Below are 15,688 nucleotides of genomic sequence, written 5' to 3'. Positions count from 1 at the left end.
TCACAGTCAGCTCCCACACACTGTTCTCCTCACAGTCAGCTCCCACACACTGTTCTCCTCACAGTCAGCTCCCACACACTGTTCTCACAGTCAGCTCCCACACACTGTTCTCCTCACAGTCAGCTCCCACACACTGTTCTCCTCACAGTCAGCTCCCACACACTGTTCTCCTCACAGTCAGCTCCCACACACTGTTCTCCTCACAGTCAGCTCCCACACACTGTTCTCCTCACAGTCAGCTCCCACACACTGTTCTCCTCACAGTCAGCTCCCACACACTGTTCTCCTCACAGTCAGCTCCCACACACTGTTCTCCTCACAGTCAGCTCCCACACACTGTTCTCCTCACAGTCAGCTCCCACACACTGTTCTCACAGTCAGCTCCCACACACTGTTCTCCTCACAGTCAGCTCCCACACACTGTTCTCCTCACAGTCAGCTCCCACACACTGTTCTCCTCACAGTCAGCTCCCACACACTGTTCTCACAGTCAGCTCCCACACACTGTTCTCCTCACAGTCAGCTCCCACACACAGTTCTCCTCACAGTCAGCTCCCACAGACTGTTCTCCTCACAGTCAGCTCCCACACACTGTTCTCCTCACAGTCAGCTCCCACACACTGTTCTCCTCACAGTCAGCTCCCACACACTGTTCTCCTCACAGTCAGCTCCCACACACTGTTCTCACAGTCAGCTCCCACACACTGTTCTCCTCACAGTCAGCTCCCACACACTGTTCCTCACAGTCAGCTCCCACACACTGTTCTCCTCACAGTCAGCTCCCACACACTGTTCTCCTCACAGTCAGCTCCCACACACTGTTCTCACAGTCAGCTCCCACACACTGTTCTCACAGTCAGCTCCCACACACTGTTCTCCTCACAGTCAGCTCCCACACACTGTTCTGACAGTCAGCTCCCACACACTGTTCTCACAGTCAGCTCCCACACACTGTTCTCCTCACAGTCAGCTCCCACAGACAGTTCTCCTCACAGTCAGCTCCCACACACTGTTCTCCTCACAGTCAGCTCCCACAGACTGTTCTCACAGTCAGCTCCCACACACTGTTCTCCTCAAAGTCAGCTCCCACAGACTGTTCTCATCACAGTCAGCTCCCACAGACTGTTCTCACAGTCAGCTCCCACACACTGTTCTCCTCACAGTCAGCTCCCACACACTGTTCTCCTCACAGTCAGCTCCCACACACGGTTCTCCTCACAGTCAGCTCCCACACACTGTTCTCCTCACAGTCAGCTCCCACACACTGTTCTCACAGTCAGCTCCCACAGACTGTTCTCCTCACAGTCAGCTCCCACACACTGTTCCCCTCACAGTCAGCTCCCACACACTATTCTCCTCACAGTCAGCTCCCACACACTGTTCTCACAGTCAGCTCCCACACACTGTTCTCCTCACAGTCAGCTCCCACACACTGTTCTCCTCACAGTCAGCTCCCACACACTGTTCTCCTCACAGTCAGCTCCCACACACTGTTCTCCTCACAGTCAGCTCCCACAGACTGTTCTCACAGTCAGCTCCCACAGACTGTTCTCACAGTCAGCTCCCACACACTGTTCTCCTCACAGTCAGCTCCCACAGACAGTTCTCCTCACAGTCAGCTCCCACAGACAGTTCTCCTCACAGTCAGCTCCCACAGACTGTTCTCCTCACAGTCAGCTCCCACAGACTGTTCTCCTCACAGTCAGCTCCCACAGACTGTTCTCCTCACAGTCAGCTCCCACACACTGTTCTCACAGTCAGCTCCCACAGACAGTTCTCACAACTCCAAGTTTGTCTCACAGTCAAGCTATATCTACGTGGGTGCCACTACCACTCATATTTCTAAGTTTTAAAATATATTCACATTACAATTCCTAGGATAAAAAAAAAGAGAGAGGAGCCAGCATCACCAGGTAAAGGCACTTGCTTTCAAAACCTGACAGCCTGAATTTGATCCTGGGTACCCAAATGGTAGAAAGAGCAGACTGATTCCTTCGGGTTGTTCCCTGACTTCCACATGTGGGCCTTGGCTCATGAGTCCCAGCCCCCACAAACGCATGCACCAGGAAAGAAGGGAGGGGACAGCATTAAAGGCTCTAAGAGAAATGTGCTGTTTGCTTGCTCTGCAGACCAGTGAAGATGTCCTTTGTCAGATGAGACCCCTGAGAGTTCCCAGCCAGCACCAGAGAAACAGCACCTACAAGTCAAACCCTAACCAGAAATTGCCGGATTCTATGGACTGGCGCGAGAAGGGGTGTGTCACAGAAGTGAAATCCCAGGTGAGCATCATAGCCCCTGAACCCCGGCCCGGGCACTCCCTTGCTATGGCTAGCTGCACATGCCCGCAGTGACCCTCGCCGTCTCATGGCTACTCTCTGCTTATTTTTATTATCGTCTTTCCAACAAACTCTTTTTTTTTTGGTATTTTGAGACAGGGTTTCTCTGTGTAGCTTTGGAGTCTGTCCTGGCACCCACTCTTTAGACCAGGCTGGCCTCGAACTCATGGAGATTCGTCTGCCTCTGCCTCCCAAGCACTGGGATTAAAGCTGTAGGCCACAACCACCTGGCTTCCAACTAAATTCTAAGGGGTTTTGCTGTTTGTTTGACTTGGTTTTACTTATTTCTTTACTTTGGCTTATATATGTAGCCCAGGTTAGTCTCAAACTCACAACATAATGAAACTAAGGTCCTTCCATATTTTGTATCTGAGCCCCTTATCAAATATGTAATTTGCATGCTCAGTCTGCACAATATTTTTTCATCAAAAATTATTATTATTGGTTTTTCAACACAGAGTTTTTCCGTGTAGCCCTGACTGTCCACGAACTCTCTCTCTGTAGACCAGGCTGGCCACGAACACACAGAGATCCGCCTGCCTCTGCCTTCTGAGTGCTGAATTAAAGCCGTGCGCCACCAGGTGATCAAAAAATTCTAAGCCCAGAAACTAGAAAGTTGGTCCAACAGTTGAGAGCACTGACTGCCCTGACTTACATTTGATTCCAACACCTGGAACAAGCTACCCACAACTGACTGTAACTTTGCCCTCAAGAGATCCAATGCCCTCTTCTGGCCTCTGAGGGCACCTGCACATACATGCACACATATGCATACATACACACATACATGTACACATATACATACATACACACATCCATACATACACGCACACATATACATACATACATGCACACATATACATACATACATGCACACATATACATACATACATGCACATATATACATACATCCATACATACATGCATACATATACATACATACACACATACATGCACACATATACATACACACATACATACATGCACACATATACATACACACATGCACACATATACATACATACATATATGCACACATATACATACATGCATGCACATATATACATACATATATGCACACATATACATACATGCATGCATACACACATGCACACATATACATGCACACATATACATACACAATCCATCCATACATACATGCACACATATACAAACATACACACATACATGCACAGATATACATACATACACACATACATGCACACATATGCATACACACATCCATACATGCATGCACACATATACATACATACACACATCCATACATGCATGCATACATAATAATAAAACAATTTTTTAGACTCTATGATAATAATGTTTGAAAACAGTTTCCCTAGGGTGAAAGCCCTTTTGTTTGAGGCATCATTTGGTGACAGATCACAGATGTCAATGAGCAGAGATGGGAACTGAAGCTTTTAAAAATTTATTTAATGTGTACACATTTTGCCTTTGTGTGTGTGTTTCTGCTTGTGTGCGTGTGTGTCTCTCTCTCTGTGTTTCTCTCTGTGTGTATGTATGAGTGTGTGTCTCTCTGTGTATGTGTGTGTATGTGTGTCTGTGTGTGTGTGTCTCTCTCTGTGTATGTGTGTGTATATGTGTGTCTCTCTCTCTGTGTATGTGTGTGTGTATGTGTGTGTGTCTCTCTCTGTGTATGTGTGTGTGTATGTGTGTGTCTCTCTCTCTGTGTATGTGTGTGTGTATGTGTGTGTGTCTCTCTCTCTGTGTATCTGTGTGTGTGTGTCTGTGTGTATGTGTGTGTGTCTCTCTCTGTATGTGTGTGTGTGTCTGTGTCTGTGTCTGTGTGTGTTTGTACCACATGCATGCAATGCCTGCAGAGGTCAGAAGAAGGCATCAGATTCCCTGGAACTGGAGTTGCTGAAGGTGGTGAGCTACCATGTGGATACTGGGTACCAAAACCTGGTGCTCTGCAAGAGGAGCAAGTACTTTAACCACTAAGCCTTCTCTCCAGGCCCAGGAGCTGAATGTGTAGGCTGCGTTCCCTTCTGAGCCTTGCTGGCCTGAGGAGGCAGCAGATGGACATTCTGGGAATCTGCCTTGCATCTCATCTCTGGCAGCAGGCTATAGGGGGTGGAAAGTTGAGCCTTAGCTCTGTTCAAGCGGTCTGTGAGACTCTTGGTGCTAGTGCCCCCTCCCGGCCACCCCCGGAGCGTGTCTCATCCCCTCTCTGGGTAGCACTGAGCTTTGCGTTCTCATGTGGTGTCTCCTGGGCCAGTGCACTGACGGAACAGCCAGCCATTCACTGTATGTCCTGCCCGCACTGTTCACTATGTGTAACGAAGGCTCCTTTCTGCAACGTGAGGTACACAGAATACAAAAGTGTGCTTTACCTTCAACACGGTGGCTGTGCCTTGATCCAGTGCTATCTCAGGCAGCAGTGACACCCCCACAGTTCCAGCCTGCTTCTCTAGCCCCGTCCTGGCTGCTCAGGCCCCAGCCGTTGGGAATTCTGTTCCATCAGGCACCAGCTCTGTGGCTGCCTCTAAAGGTAGCTTTAACTAAATCTCTATCGTTCTATTTGTAAGTAAGATTTAAGCACCAAAGGCTGGGGTGAAAACCTGCTAGCTCAGAAAGACTGAGTTAAATAGCTGACCTTCTCTCCTTGATGGAGTCTTCGTCAAACCAGAAAAAAGCTGCGCCACTCCAAACCCTCCCTGCCACTTCCTGTGTCTGTCTCTCCTGGATGCCTTTCATGCTCTATGATTACTTTCTGTCAACTAGTTACTAACACATCCTCCTGACCCAAGGTTAATTTTGTTTAGTTATGCAAATGCAAACTTGGGGTTCACAGTGTGATTAAATATCCCCCAACTAAAGTGCCTCTCTCTGTCCCTCCTGTTGGGCTCAGTTGGCCCCGAGTTATTCTGTCTCTCTCACAATCACTTTCCCGTTGAATGGAAAAAAGAAATAAAAAGGCAGACATGACTGCTCTAGGTATGGAGGAGGAGAAGGTTTATTGTAGGTAGCAGGGAGAGCACAGGCAGAGGCAGGGACACCTGGGAGTCCAGAGTGAGCATGACCCTGAGCGTGGCCGCGTGAGGAGAGTGGGAGGGGGTAGGAGACAGCCAGGAGAGTAAAGGGCAGACTAAAGGCCAGGGACCCAAAACAGCTGCTGTATATGAGAACAGGCGGCTGGGGGAAGGCCGACCAGCCGCTGGGCTGGAGAAATTTACAGTAGGGGATGGGGTATGCCAACCGTTCCCTGTAACAGGCGGGGACTGGGGTCTGCTGGGAGAACCTGGTGGCCAGATCTGCTAGGATGTGTTACACAGGCCCCTCAGCCACTTGTCCTGGGTTTAAGACCTGACACCTGTTGCATCTGTTTCCTCAGAGGAGAAGGCAGTTGGGACTTTGAACATGCTTGGTGTGAACTGTCAATGCATTTGAAATGCTTGCTGTGATCTAAACTCTCTCCACCGGGCAGGACCTTGCCTGGACAACGTCTTCCTTCCCATCGTCTGAGAGACGGTGCTGGAGGGAGCTCTTTGTGGCAGAGCTTGGCGCCATCTGCGCTATGGAAGCTTTCCTTACTGATTCTGAGACCGACTTCTCTATTGCAGGGTTCTTGTGGGTCCTGCTGGGCTTTCAGTGCCGTGGGGGCCCTGGAAGCGCAGCTGAAGCTGAAAACAGGGAAGCTAGTGTCCCTCAGCGCACAGAACCTGGTGGATTGCTCAACCGAAGAAAAATACGGGAATAAAGGCTGCGATGGTGGCTTCATGACAGAGGCTTTTCAGTACGTCATCGATAATGGTGGCATCGACTCAGATGCTTCCTATCCTTATAAAGCCACGGTACGTCTGTTGTTACGATGTCTAGGTTTATCCAGTAATGAAACACAAACAGTGACTCAACGATCCCCGTGGAGTTTATTGGTGGTAACCAACCTGTGCAGAGCTGAGGAAAAGAGAGAAAGAGGAGAGAGAGAGAGAGAGAGAGACAGAGAGAGAGAGAGAGAGAGAGAGAGAGAGAGACACAGAGAGAGAGAGAGAGAGACACAGAGAGAGAGAGAGAGAGAGACACAGAGAGAGAGAGAGAGAGAGAGAGACAGAGAGACAGACAGACAGACAGAGAGACAGAGAGACAGAGAGACAGAGAGACAGACAGAGACAGAGATACAGAGAGACAGACAGAGACAGAGAGACAGAGAGACAGAGAGAGACACAGAGACACAGAGAGAGAGTGAGAGAGGAGAGAGAGACAGAGAGAGAGAGAGACAGACAGACAGAGAGACAGAGAGACAGAGGAGAGAGACAGAGAGACAGAGAGACAGACAGAGACAGAGAGAGAGACACAGAGACACAGAGAGAGAGAGAAAGAGGAGAGAGAGAGAGACAGACAGACAGAGAGACAGAGAGACAGACAGAGACAGAGAGACACAGAGAGAGAGAGACAGACAGACAGAGAGACAGAGAGACAGAGAGACAGACAGACAGACAGACAGAGAGACAGACAGAGACAGAGAGACAGAGAGACAGACAGAGACAGAGAGAGAGACACAGAGACACAGAGAGAGAGAGAGAGAGAGAGAGACAGAGACAGAGAGAGAGGCAGAGAGAGACACACAGAGAGACACAGAGAGAGAGAGACAAAGAGAGACAGAGAGACAGAGAGACACAGACAGAGACAGAGAGAGACACAGAGACACAGAGAGAGAGACAGAGAGAGAGAGACAGAGACAGAGAGAGGCAGAGAGACACACAGAGAGACACAGAGAGAGAGAGCAAAGAGAGAGAGACAGAGACAGACAGAGACAGAGAGAGAGAGAGAGAGAGAGAGAGAGAGAGAGAGAGAGAGAGAGAGAGAGAGAGAGAGAGAGAGAGAGAGAGAGAAAAGATGAGATGGAGTCAAAGAGAGCATAAGCAGGCAGGGTCAGTCCTTTAAAGGGGTCCTTTGCACATGCCTGGTTCTCACAGAACTCTGGGCTGGCCAGAGTGCTGCCTGAGTGCATCCTGCCAGGTAACAGGGCAGGCCAGCGTAATGCCTGAACCTTTCAACGTCACCGTGTGTCCTGTGACTTCGTTCCTGCCACTGCCAACACCGGCACCGCCAACACAACCGCTTGACCCCTCCTAGAAGCCCATCAGCGGCTCTTCGGTAGCAAGAGTTCTCTTCGACATGCAGTGGCCTTAATCCACCGGTGGGGTTTTGAGGCTTGTGTTGCAGTCCAGGCTGATCTCCAATTCACTTCACAGCTGAGAGGTTCTGAATTTCTGTACCCTCTGCCTATACCTCCCAAATGTTGAATTATAGGGGTTAGCCGCCAAGCCCTAAGAAGAAAATATTTTCAAACAAGGAGGTAGCATTCATACTTAAATACAGGCTTGAAGAAAGCTGTCTGTGTATTATCTGATATTTAGCTTTTCAGTCCTGCAACCTTCAATGCTTAACCAGCAAGCTCGTTCTCCCACTTAAAAGGCTCAATAATGTTACCCTCCTTGCTACAAGATTTTCGTTTTGTTTTCTTACAAATTCTGTTGAGTAATATGACCAAAAAAATGGAAAAGAAAAATTATCCCTCCAGGGCTGGCAAGATGGCTCATTAGGTAAAGGCACCTATGCCAAGTCTGACAACCTGAGTTTGGTCACTGGTCCCATGTGATAGGAGAGAACCAAGTCCTCTGACCTCCACACTCACATAAATAAATGCAATGAAAATCACGTTTTAGGGCTAGAGAGGTTGTTATGATAAAGTACAAGGGGGACCATGGTGATTCCATGGCAGGCGAGGGTGACCCAGGCAGAGGGACAAGCATGCCAGGCAGACAGAGCTTAGTGAGAAGTTTTATTAGAAGGGGGAGGGAAGGGAGAAGGAAAGAGCAAAGAGGTAAAGAGACAGAGACAGAGAGAGGACAGAAGAGGAGAGGGAGACAGGAAACATCCTGTTTGCCCCAGGGGAACAGCAGGAAAGAGAGCATTAGTGGGCTGGGGTCTGTCTTTTAAAGGGGTTTTTGCCCGAAATGCAGACTGGTAGCCATGGAAACTGGGTGCTACCTGAGTGCATTCTGCCAGGTGACAGGAACAGGCCAGCATAATGCCTAAAGCCTTATGGAGGTAGCTCAGGCGTTGACAGCACTGGCTGCTCTTCCAGAGGACCTGGGTTCAGTTCTCAGCACCCACACAACAGCTCACAACTGTCTGTAACTGCAGTTCCAGGGGACCTGACACCCTCACATAGACAAAACACCAATGCACATGAAATAAAATTGGGTAATATTTTTTAAATCACATTTTAATCAAGCAGGGGTGCCTTTAATCCCAGCACTTGGAAGGCAGAGGCAGGTGGATCTCTGAATTCGAGGCCAGCCTGGTTTACAGAGCTAGCTCTAGGATAGTCAGTGCTATGTAGTGACACTGTGTCTCAAAAGCAAAAAACAAACAAAAAAAACAGGAGGTTACAAATGTATGTGGCTTAAATATATGATTGTGTTTCCCCCTAAAATGTTAACGGAAAAAGAGATTGAAAGAAGTCAACCAAAGTAATAGAGTGTAAGGTGGAAGTTTCAAGTGATTTTTTTAAGTGGGATTTTGTTTTGTTTTGTTTTCGACATAGGGCTTCTCTGTGTAATTCTGAACAAAAAACCCAGAACAAAGCAATAAGGAGGGGGCGGAGATGAGGGGGCGGAGAAGAGGGAAGGGGTGAGGTGGGGGTGGGGAGGAATCATGTCTGAAATCTAGGAAACTGAAGCAGACTTTATGCTTGTTTATTTGTAGGCTGAAAAATGTCACTATGACTCAAAAGGTCGCGCTGCCACGTGTTCCAGGTACGTGGAGCTCCCCTTCGGCGACGAAGAGGCACTGAAGGAAGCTGTGGCAAACAAGGGACCTGTGTCAGTGGGCATCGACGCCAGCCACCCTTCCTTCTTCCTCTACCAGAGTGGTAAAGATGGAGGCACTGGCCTCTCGTTACTTGCTGCGTTTGGTGTAGACTGAGCACACCTCGTTCTGACTGGTGAATCCCACCGGTGAAAGCTTATGAGCCCCACTTCACTGAGTCCTTCACGGATCTGATCCCACCCACCCCGTAACCCTAGTGTACACGTGAGCACTGCTTGGCAACACGGATCTGCCTTGGGGCCGAAGAGTTGGCTCAGTGGTTACGAGCACTTCTTGTTGCAAAGGACCCAGATTCAATTCCTAGATCCCAACTCCTCAGGCACCAGGCGCCTATCCAGGCGAAACACTCATACACATAAAAAAAATCTAAAAGCAAAATTAAAGGGGAAAAAAAGGGTTAGGTTAGCCTGACTAAGCCACTCAGCCTGAAAGTGGTGGTGCTACGATTAAAACTCATGCTATCTCAACTCATGAGACAGGCTACACAGCCCACACCCCAAACGAGCTGCAGCTAGGTGTGGTGAGCGCATCTGTAATCTTAGCATTTTGGAAGCAGAGGTAGAGAGATGACGAGGTTGAGGCTTGGCTACACGGTGAGACTCTATCAAAAAGCAAACAAAAAAATAGTTTTTTTTTTAACCCACCAAGAGTACATTATGTGAATTAAAAATCAAAATAGGACTTCCATTTACAACTGGGTGTGTGTGTGAGGGGTAATAATAATAAATTTATCCAGAGAGTAGAAGATGCTATAGTGGACTCCAAAGGATACACCCAGAGGTGAAAGCCATATCCTCTGCTTATGGAATGGAGTCAAATATTAAATTTGTCACAAAACTAGATAGAATAATCCTAAAGAGTGTATGAAGCCATGAAAACCCTCAATAGCCAAAGCCATTTTAACACAGGGAACAAAGCAAGAGACTGCATTCCTGAGCTACAGCAATCATAAAAACAGACACCAGATCAACAATACAGAACAGCAAGACCCTGTCTCAAAAACACAGCCAGGCACGTTGGCACGTGCTTGTAATTCTAGCCCTTGGGAGTCAGAGGCAGGACGGTTACCTAATGTTTGAAGCCAGCCTGGCCAGCCTTGTTAGGCTTCTATTGCTATGTTAAAACAGTGACCAAAAACAACTTGGGAAGGAAGGTTTCTTTGGCTTACAGTTCACAGTCCATCTTCAAGGGAATCCAAGGCAGGAGCTGAATGAAGCTGAGACCTTGGAAGACATTACTTACAGGCTTGCTCCCTCCCTATGGCTTTCTTATTCCACCCTGGAGTACCTACCCAGGCAAGGCACCACTCCCAGTAGGCTGAACCCTCCCACATCAATCTTTTTTTTTTTTTTCTTCAAGAAAATGACCTAGAGTCTTGCCTCCGGGCCTATCTGATGGATGCCAGGAGCCATCCCCAGTGGGGACAGGTCCCAGCAGAGGATATAAGGAGTTGGTGAGGGAAGGAAGTGAGCCAGGCCAGGGTGACCAGGAGAATCTGAACTGTGGCCACCTCCCCTAGCCCATTGAATCTTGTTGACCTTTTGGAGTTTACTTTGTTTTGAATATCTTGCTCCTGTGTGAGCACAGAGACAGATGTTTCAGATGTCTCAAAGCCTCATAAAGAAACCTCTGGCTTCTTTATGTGTGTCACAGCCTCCAAGGTGTAAGGCAGACCTTCAAGTAGATGAAGATATCTCCCTAAAAGAGGGAGGAGTAGTGTGTCCGGAACTTTCCTGGGGAAGTTTAGAAGCAGTACTCCTTGGAGAAGGCATAAATGGTTTATAAGAAATTTCCCATCAATACAATATTCCTAAATTGTACAAATATTAAAGTCTCAGTCAGACAGTGGTGGTACATGCCTTTAGTCCCAGCACTTGGGAGGCAGAGGCAGGCAGATCTCTGTGAGTTCAAGACCAGCCTGGTCTACAAAGCTACACAGAGAAACCCTGTCTCGAAAAATTAAAAAAAAAAAAGTTTCCCAAGTATTGGACAGGTTGAGATAAAAACCCAAGGTGGTATGTATGTCAGTCATCATGCAGCTCAACTTTGTTGGATTTTGTCAAATAGCTGTGCTGGTCTTATGACTTTTGCCATTCCCATCAGATATGGCTGTTCCAGATGGAGGCATTTTTCTCAATTGAGGTTCCTTTCCCCAAATAATTTAGCTTGTGTCAAGTCAACAAAAGGATTCATCAGGACATTGACTATATAGTAAGGATTCCAGACCAGCCAGGACTAAATAGCAAGACATGTCTCAAACAAACATATAGATAAAAGATAACCTAATTCTGGTGACTTGGAGAAAAGGGAACCTTTGCACCACTGATCATAAGAATATCAATTCTTATATAGAATATATAGAAATTCCCCCAAAAGATAAAAGAAATAGAGCTATAATTTGACCCAGCAATTCCACTGCCAGGAATATATCCCAAGGAAATTAAATCAGTATAATGAAAAGACATCTGTCAAGTTTACTTCAGTACAATTTCAACAATCTAAGTGACCATCAACTGATGAGTGGATAAAGAAACGATGGCGCATATACAATGTGGAATACTATTTGGCTATTAGAAAAAGGATATGGGAATGGGAATGTGGCTCAAGTGTTAAAATGTTTGCTCACTGTACATGAAGCCTTGGGTTCAGTTCTCAGCACAGGTACATACTGGGCATAGCGGTACAAGTCTGTCATCTCAGCTCTTGGGAAACGGAGGCAGGAGGATCAAAAGTTCAAGGTCATCTTTGACTACTTATCACATTTGAGGCCTTAACTCAAACGTGTGACCCTGACCTTAAGCACTATGGAAACTTGAAGGAGGGCATATAACACTTCTCTAGGTTGACACTTAAAACTGTATGTACCATTATACAAAGCTCAATGACACAGTCCCTGAGAGCCCACTAAATACAGAGCTCTGCGTTAATACACAGTAGAAAGCTACAATACGCACTAAAGGAAATTTAATTTAAAACAGACTCAAAGTGGACAAAACATATGAATTTACACAAAGAAATACAGCTGATTATACATAAATTAGGATAATTGGAAAAATTGCTGGGGGCTGGAGAGATGGCTCAGAGGTTAAGAGCACTGGCTGCTCTTCCAGAGGTCCTGAGTTCAATTCCCAACAACCACATGGTGGCTCACAACTGTCTATAATGAGATCTGGTGCCCTCTTTTGGTGTGCAGACATACATGGAGGCAGAATGTTGTATTCATAATAAATAAATGAATCCAAGAAAGAAAGGAAGAAAGAAAGAAAAAAGAAAAATGTGCTGAATGAATATAGTAAATTTTCTGATGAATCAGTCTCAAACTTCTCAGGAAAACAGTATCAATGTCAAACAACTGTGATGTCTAAATCACTTTGTCGTATCTCCAAGATGCTTATAAAAAGCAGTGGAGGGTCCAAGTATGTTGTGTTATCCTGTAGCACTTGCCTCTTTCCCATCTGTGGTTTATTCTCAGGTGTCTATGACGACCCCTCCTGCACTGAGAAGGTAAATCATGGCGTACTAGTGGTTGGCTATGGGAACCTTGATGGAAAAGACTACTGGCTTGTGAAAAACAGGTAATACATTTGCACATCAGTGTCAGCTCCATTGTCAGACTGCTGAGGGTGGGGGCAGAGGACATCAACAAATGTACTCTTGCTGTTAGGATGCTGGTCACCATAGCAACAAGGATGAGCATTTACAACCTCAAGAGGAATTATTCACTGCCCTACTGGGGTGGGTTTTAATAAGAATGGCCCTCATAGGCTCAATCATCAGGGAGTGGTACTATTGGAAAAGTATTAAAATGATTTGTGTCACTGGGGGTGGGCTTTAAGCTTTCAAAATTCCAGGCCAGGCCAGGCCCAGTCTCCCTCCCTTCCCCTTCTCTATCCCTCTCTCTTTCTATCCCTCTGTCTCTCTCTCCCTCTCTATATCCCTCTGTCTGTCTCTCTCTCTATCTATCCCTCTGTCTCTCTCCCCCCTCTCTCTATCCATCTGTCTCTATCTCTCTTTATCCCCCCTCTCTCTGTCCCTCTCTGTCTGTCTCTCCCTCTCTCTATCACTGTCTCTCTATCCCTCTGTCTCTGTCTCTCTCCCTCTCTCTCTGTCTGTTACTCTCTCCCTCTCTCTGCTTGAGGATCAGGATGTAACTCTCAGCCCATGCTCCCTCCCAAGATGACAATGGACTGACCCTCTGAGACTGTAATCAAACTCCTCATAAAATGCTTTCTGAGTTGTGGTCATGATGTCTCTTCACAGCAATAGGACAGTGACCAAGACACTCACCTTCATCTTTGTTTTTACGATTTGTCTTCTATAATACTTTTCATTCTATTTTATATCATTTGGTGTTTTGAGATAGGGTCTTGCTATTACTCCTAGGTGGCCTAAAACTCACTATATGTTGAACTTACAGCCATCTTTTGTAACTGGCTCCTGAGTGCTGGGATTACAGATACATACTGCTATTCTCAGCTTGCTTTTCTTATCACTCCAGCACTTAGGAGGTGGAAGTACGTCATTGTTGGCTACCTACAAAATTCTAGGACAGCCTGAGCTACATGTGACCTGTTTTCATGTCCCTCAATAAAATAAAATATAGACTTAAAATATCCAAAATACATTTTTTTAAAAAAGGCCAAAAATATGACTCAGTGGGTAAAGGTACGTGTTGTCAAGCCTTACAACCTGAGCTTGCTCCTACATCCTCCATGGTGAAAGGAGAGATAACTGGTTCCTACAGGTTGTCCTCTGACCTCCACTCATGCAAGCCTTCCCCACACAGTAAAAAAAAAATGTGGTAAAAATATTTTAAACCAAAGCATCTTAAACATTATCTATTCTGGGAAAAAAACTCTGAATGTTTGGAATAAGTAAAATGCTTTTTTTTTTTTTGAGATTGGAACTTACGATGTATACTAAATTAGCCTGAAACTCACAGATATTTGTCTGCCTCTGCCTCCCAGGCATGTGCCACTTGTATTCCTGTTGTCCTCAGAGGTTAGAAGAGGGAGGGCATCATCGTACAACTGCAGTCACAGGTGGTTGTGAGTCACATGTGGGTGCTGGGAACCTAACCCAGGACCTCTGCAAGAGCAGCCAGTGCTCCTAACCATCGAGCCATCTCTCCAGCCTCTATGCTGCTGAACTCTTTACAGATACAGAGTCAAAGCATTTCCCACCTTGAATTTAAATTGTTTGCTTATGTGTAGTTGTAATATTCTGTGACTTTGTGGTAGCCATGGTGACGGACTTGTTATTCCTCATTAGCCCCATTCTAGCTTGCAGTGACCCCCTCAATAATGCACTGAAGGGTGTAACTCATAAGCAAAATGAGTACAAGTTTCAGAGGTAAGGGGAAAGAAGAGGCTGGAGAGATAGCTCAGCTGTTAAGAGCCCTTGTTGCTCTTGCCGAGGACCTGGGTTCTATTCCTAGCACCTAAATCAAGAGACTCACAGCTGTCCTAGATTACAGTTCCTGGGGCTTTGAGGCCCGTTTTTAGACTCTGTGACACCAATATGCATATAAACTAACAGGCACACATAATAAGACATAAATTATTTTAAAATAGTTTAAAGCTTTATTTTTTTCCTATAGAGGCTTTTTATTTATGTGTTTGCATCTCTAGAAAAAGAATCCCAGGATTTTCCCTCCTATGTGTTTTCCTCTTGCTTCTTCCTGGTCCATGATGCCCGCTGAGGCTGTCAGTACAATGAAGCCAAACTGACGGGGTGGGAGCAGATTGCTCCGCCATTTTCCTAGGTCTCTGAGCTGCACATCAAATCTAGGGCTGATCCCTCCACACTTGCTCAACCTGCCTGTAAGGTTCACGACTCTTTTCCCAGCTCTGTGGTCAGCGATGATTTCAAACTCACCAGTGTAACCATGCTTCATCACCACAGTTGGGAACGATAACTTTGGAGCAGGGCCTGATGGGGACCTGGCCTTTGCCTCTCTTCCCAGCATTGTTGATGCTCTTCAGAGCGTCAGCCAGGACATTCGCACGCACCACGGTGACGGCGCGGAAAGATGGCGGAAAGAGCTAAAGCTTTGTTTTTAATTATGTGGACATGTGTAGATATGTACACAAGAATACAGGTGACCAAGATGACCATAGGATCCCTGGACCTAGGTTACGGGTGGATGTGGGCCCCCTAACATGGGTGCTGGGACTCAAACTCAGGTTCTCTGGAAGTCCAGTATGTGCTCCTAACCACTGAGCTGCCTCTCCAGTTCCCGAATCTTTCTGCTATGGGAGGAAATATGAAAAGTCAAGACTTTCATGCATAGTTGGGTTTTCCCACATGGTAGCTCACAACTGTCTGTAACTCTGTAACTCTAATTCCAGGGGATCTGACACCCTCACACAGATATACATGCAGGCAAATCCCCAATGAACATAAAATAAAATTAATTAATTAATTTAAAATATATGTGTTTTGGGGGGAAGCAAAGAGATAAAAATATTGATAATACT

The 15,688-nt window shown here is 46.5% G+C and overlaps 1 protein-coding gene and 1 pseudogene across 2 annotated transcripts in view; one reads left to right on the top strand and one right to left on the bottom strand.

The window, feature by feature from the left end:
• The window catches only part of Ctss (cathepsin S), a 32,232-nt gene that overhangs the window by 16,092 nt on the left and 452 nt on the right, over positions 1-15,688 (top strand). For both annotated transcript variants that reach the window (XM_040752233.1, XM_040752232.1), the window contains exons 4-7: positions 2,130-2,279; positions 5,936-6,166; positions 9,087-9,252; positions 12,682-12,784. In XM_040752233.1, coding sequence (XP_040608167.1) covers positions 2,130-2,279; positions 5,936-6,166; positions 9,087-9,252; positions 12,682-12,784 — 650 coding nt within the window. The remainder of the gene's footprint in view (positions 1-2,129; positions 2,280-5,935; positions 6,167-9,086; positions 9,253-12,681; positions 12,785-15,688) is intronic.
• Positions 14,836-15,372, bottom strand: LOC106022342 (annotated as a pseudogene).

The sequence above is a fragment of the Mesocricetus auratus genome, unplaced genomic scaffold (assembly GCF_017639785.1).
Source record: "Mesocricetus auratus isolate SY011 unplaced genomic scaffold, BCM_Maur_2.0 Super-Scaffold_100009, whole genome shotgun sequence".
Lineage (NCBI taxonomy): Eukaryota > Metazoa > Chordata > Mammalia > Rodentia > Cricetidae > Mesocricetus > Mesocricetus auratus.
The sequence above is the reverse complement of the archived record's forward strand: the minus strand, read 5'-3'. Positions and strand labels throughout refer to the sequence as shown.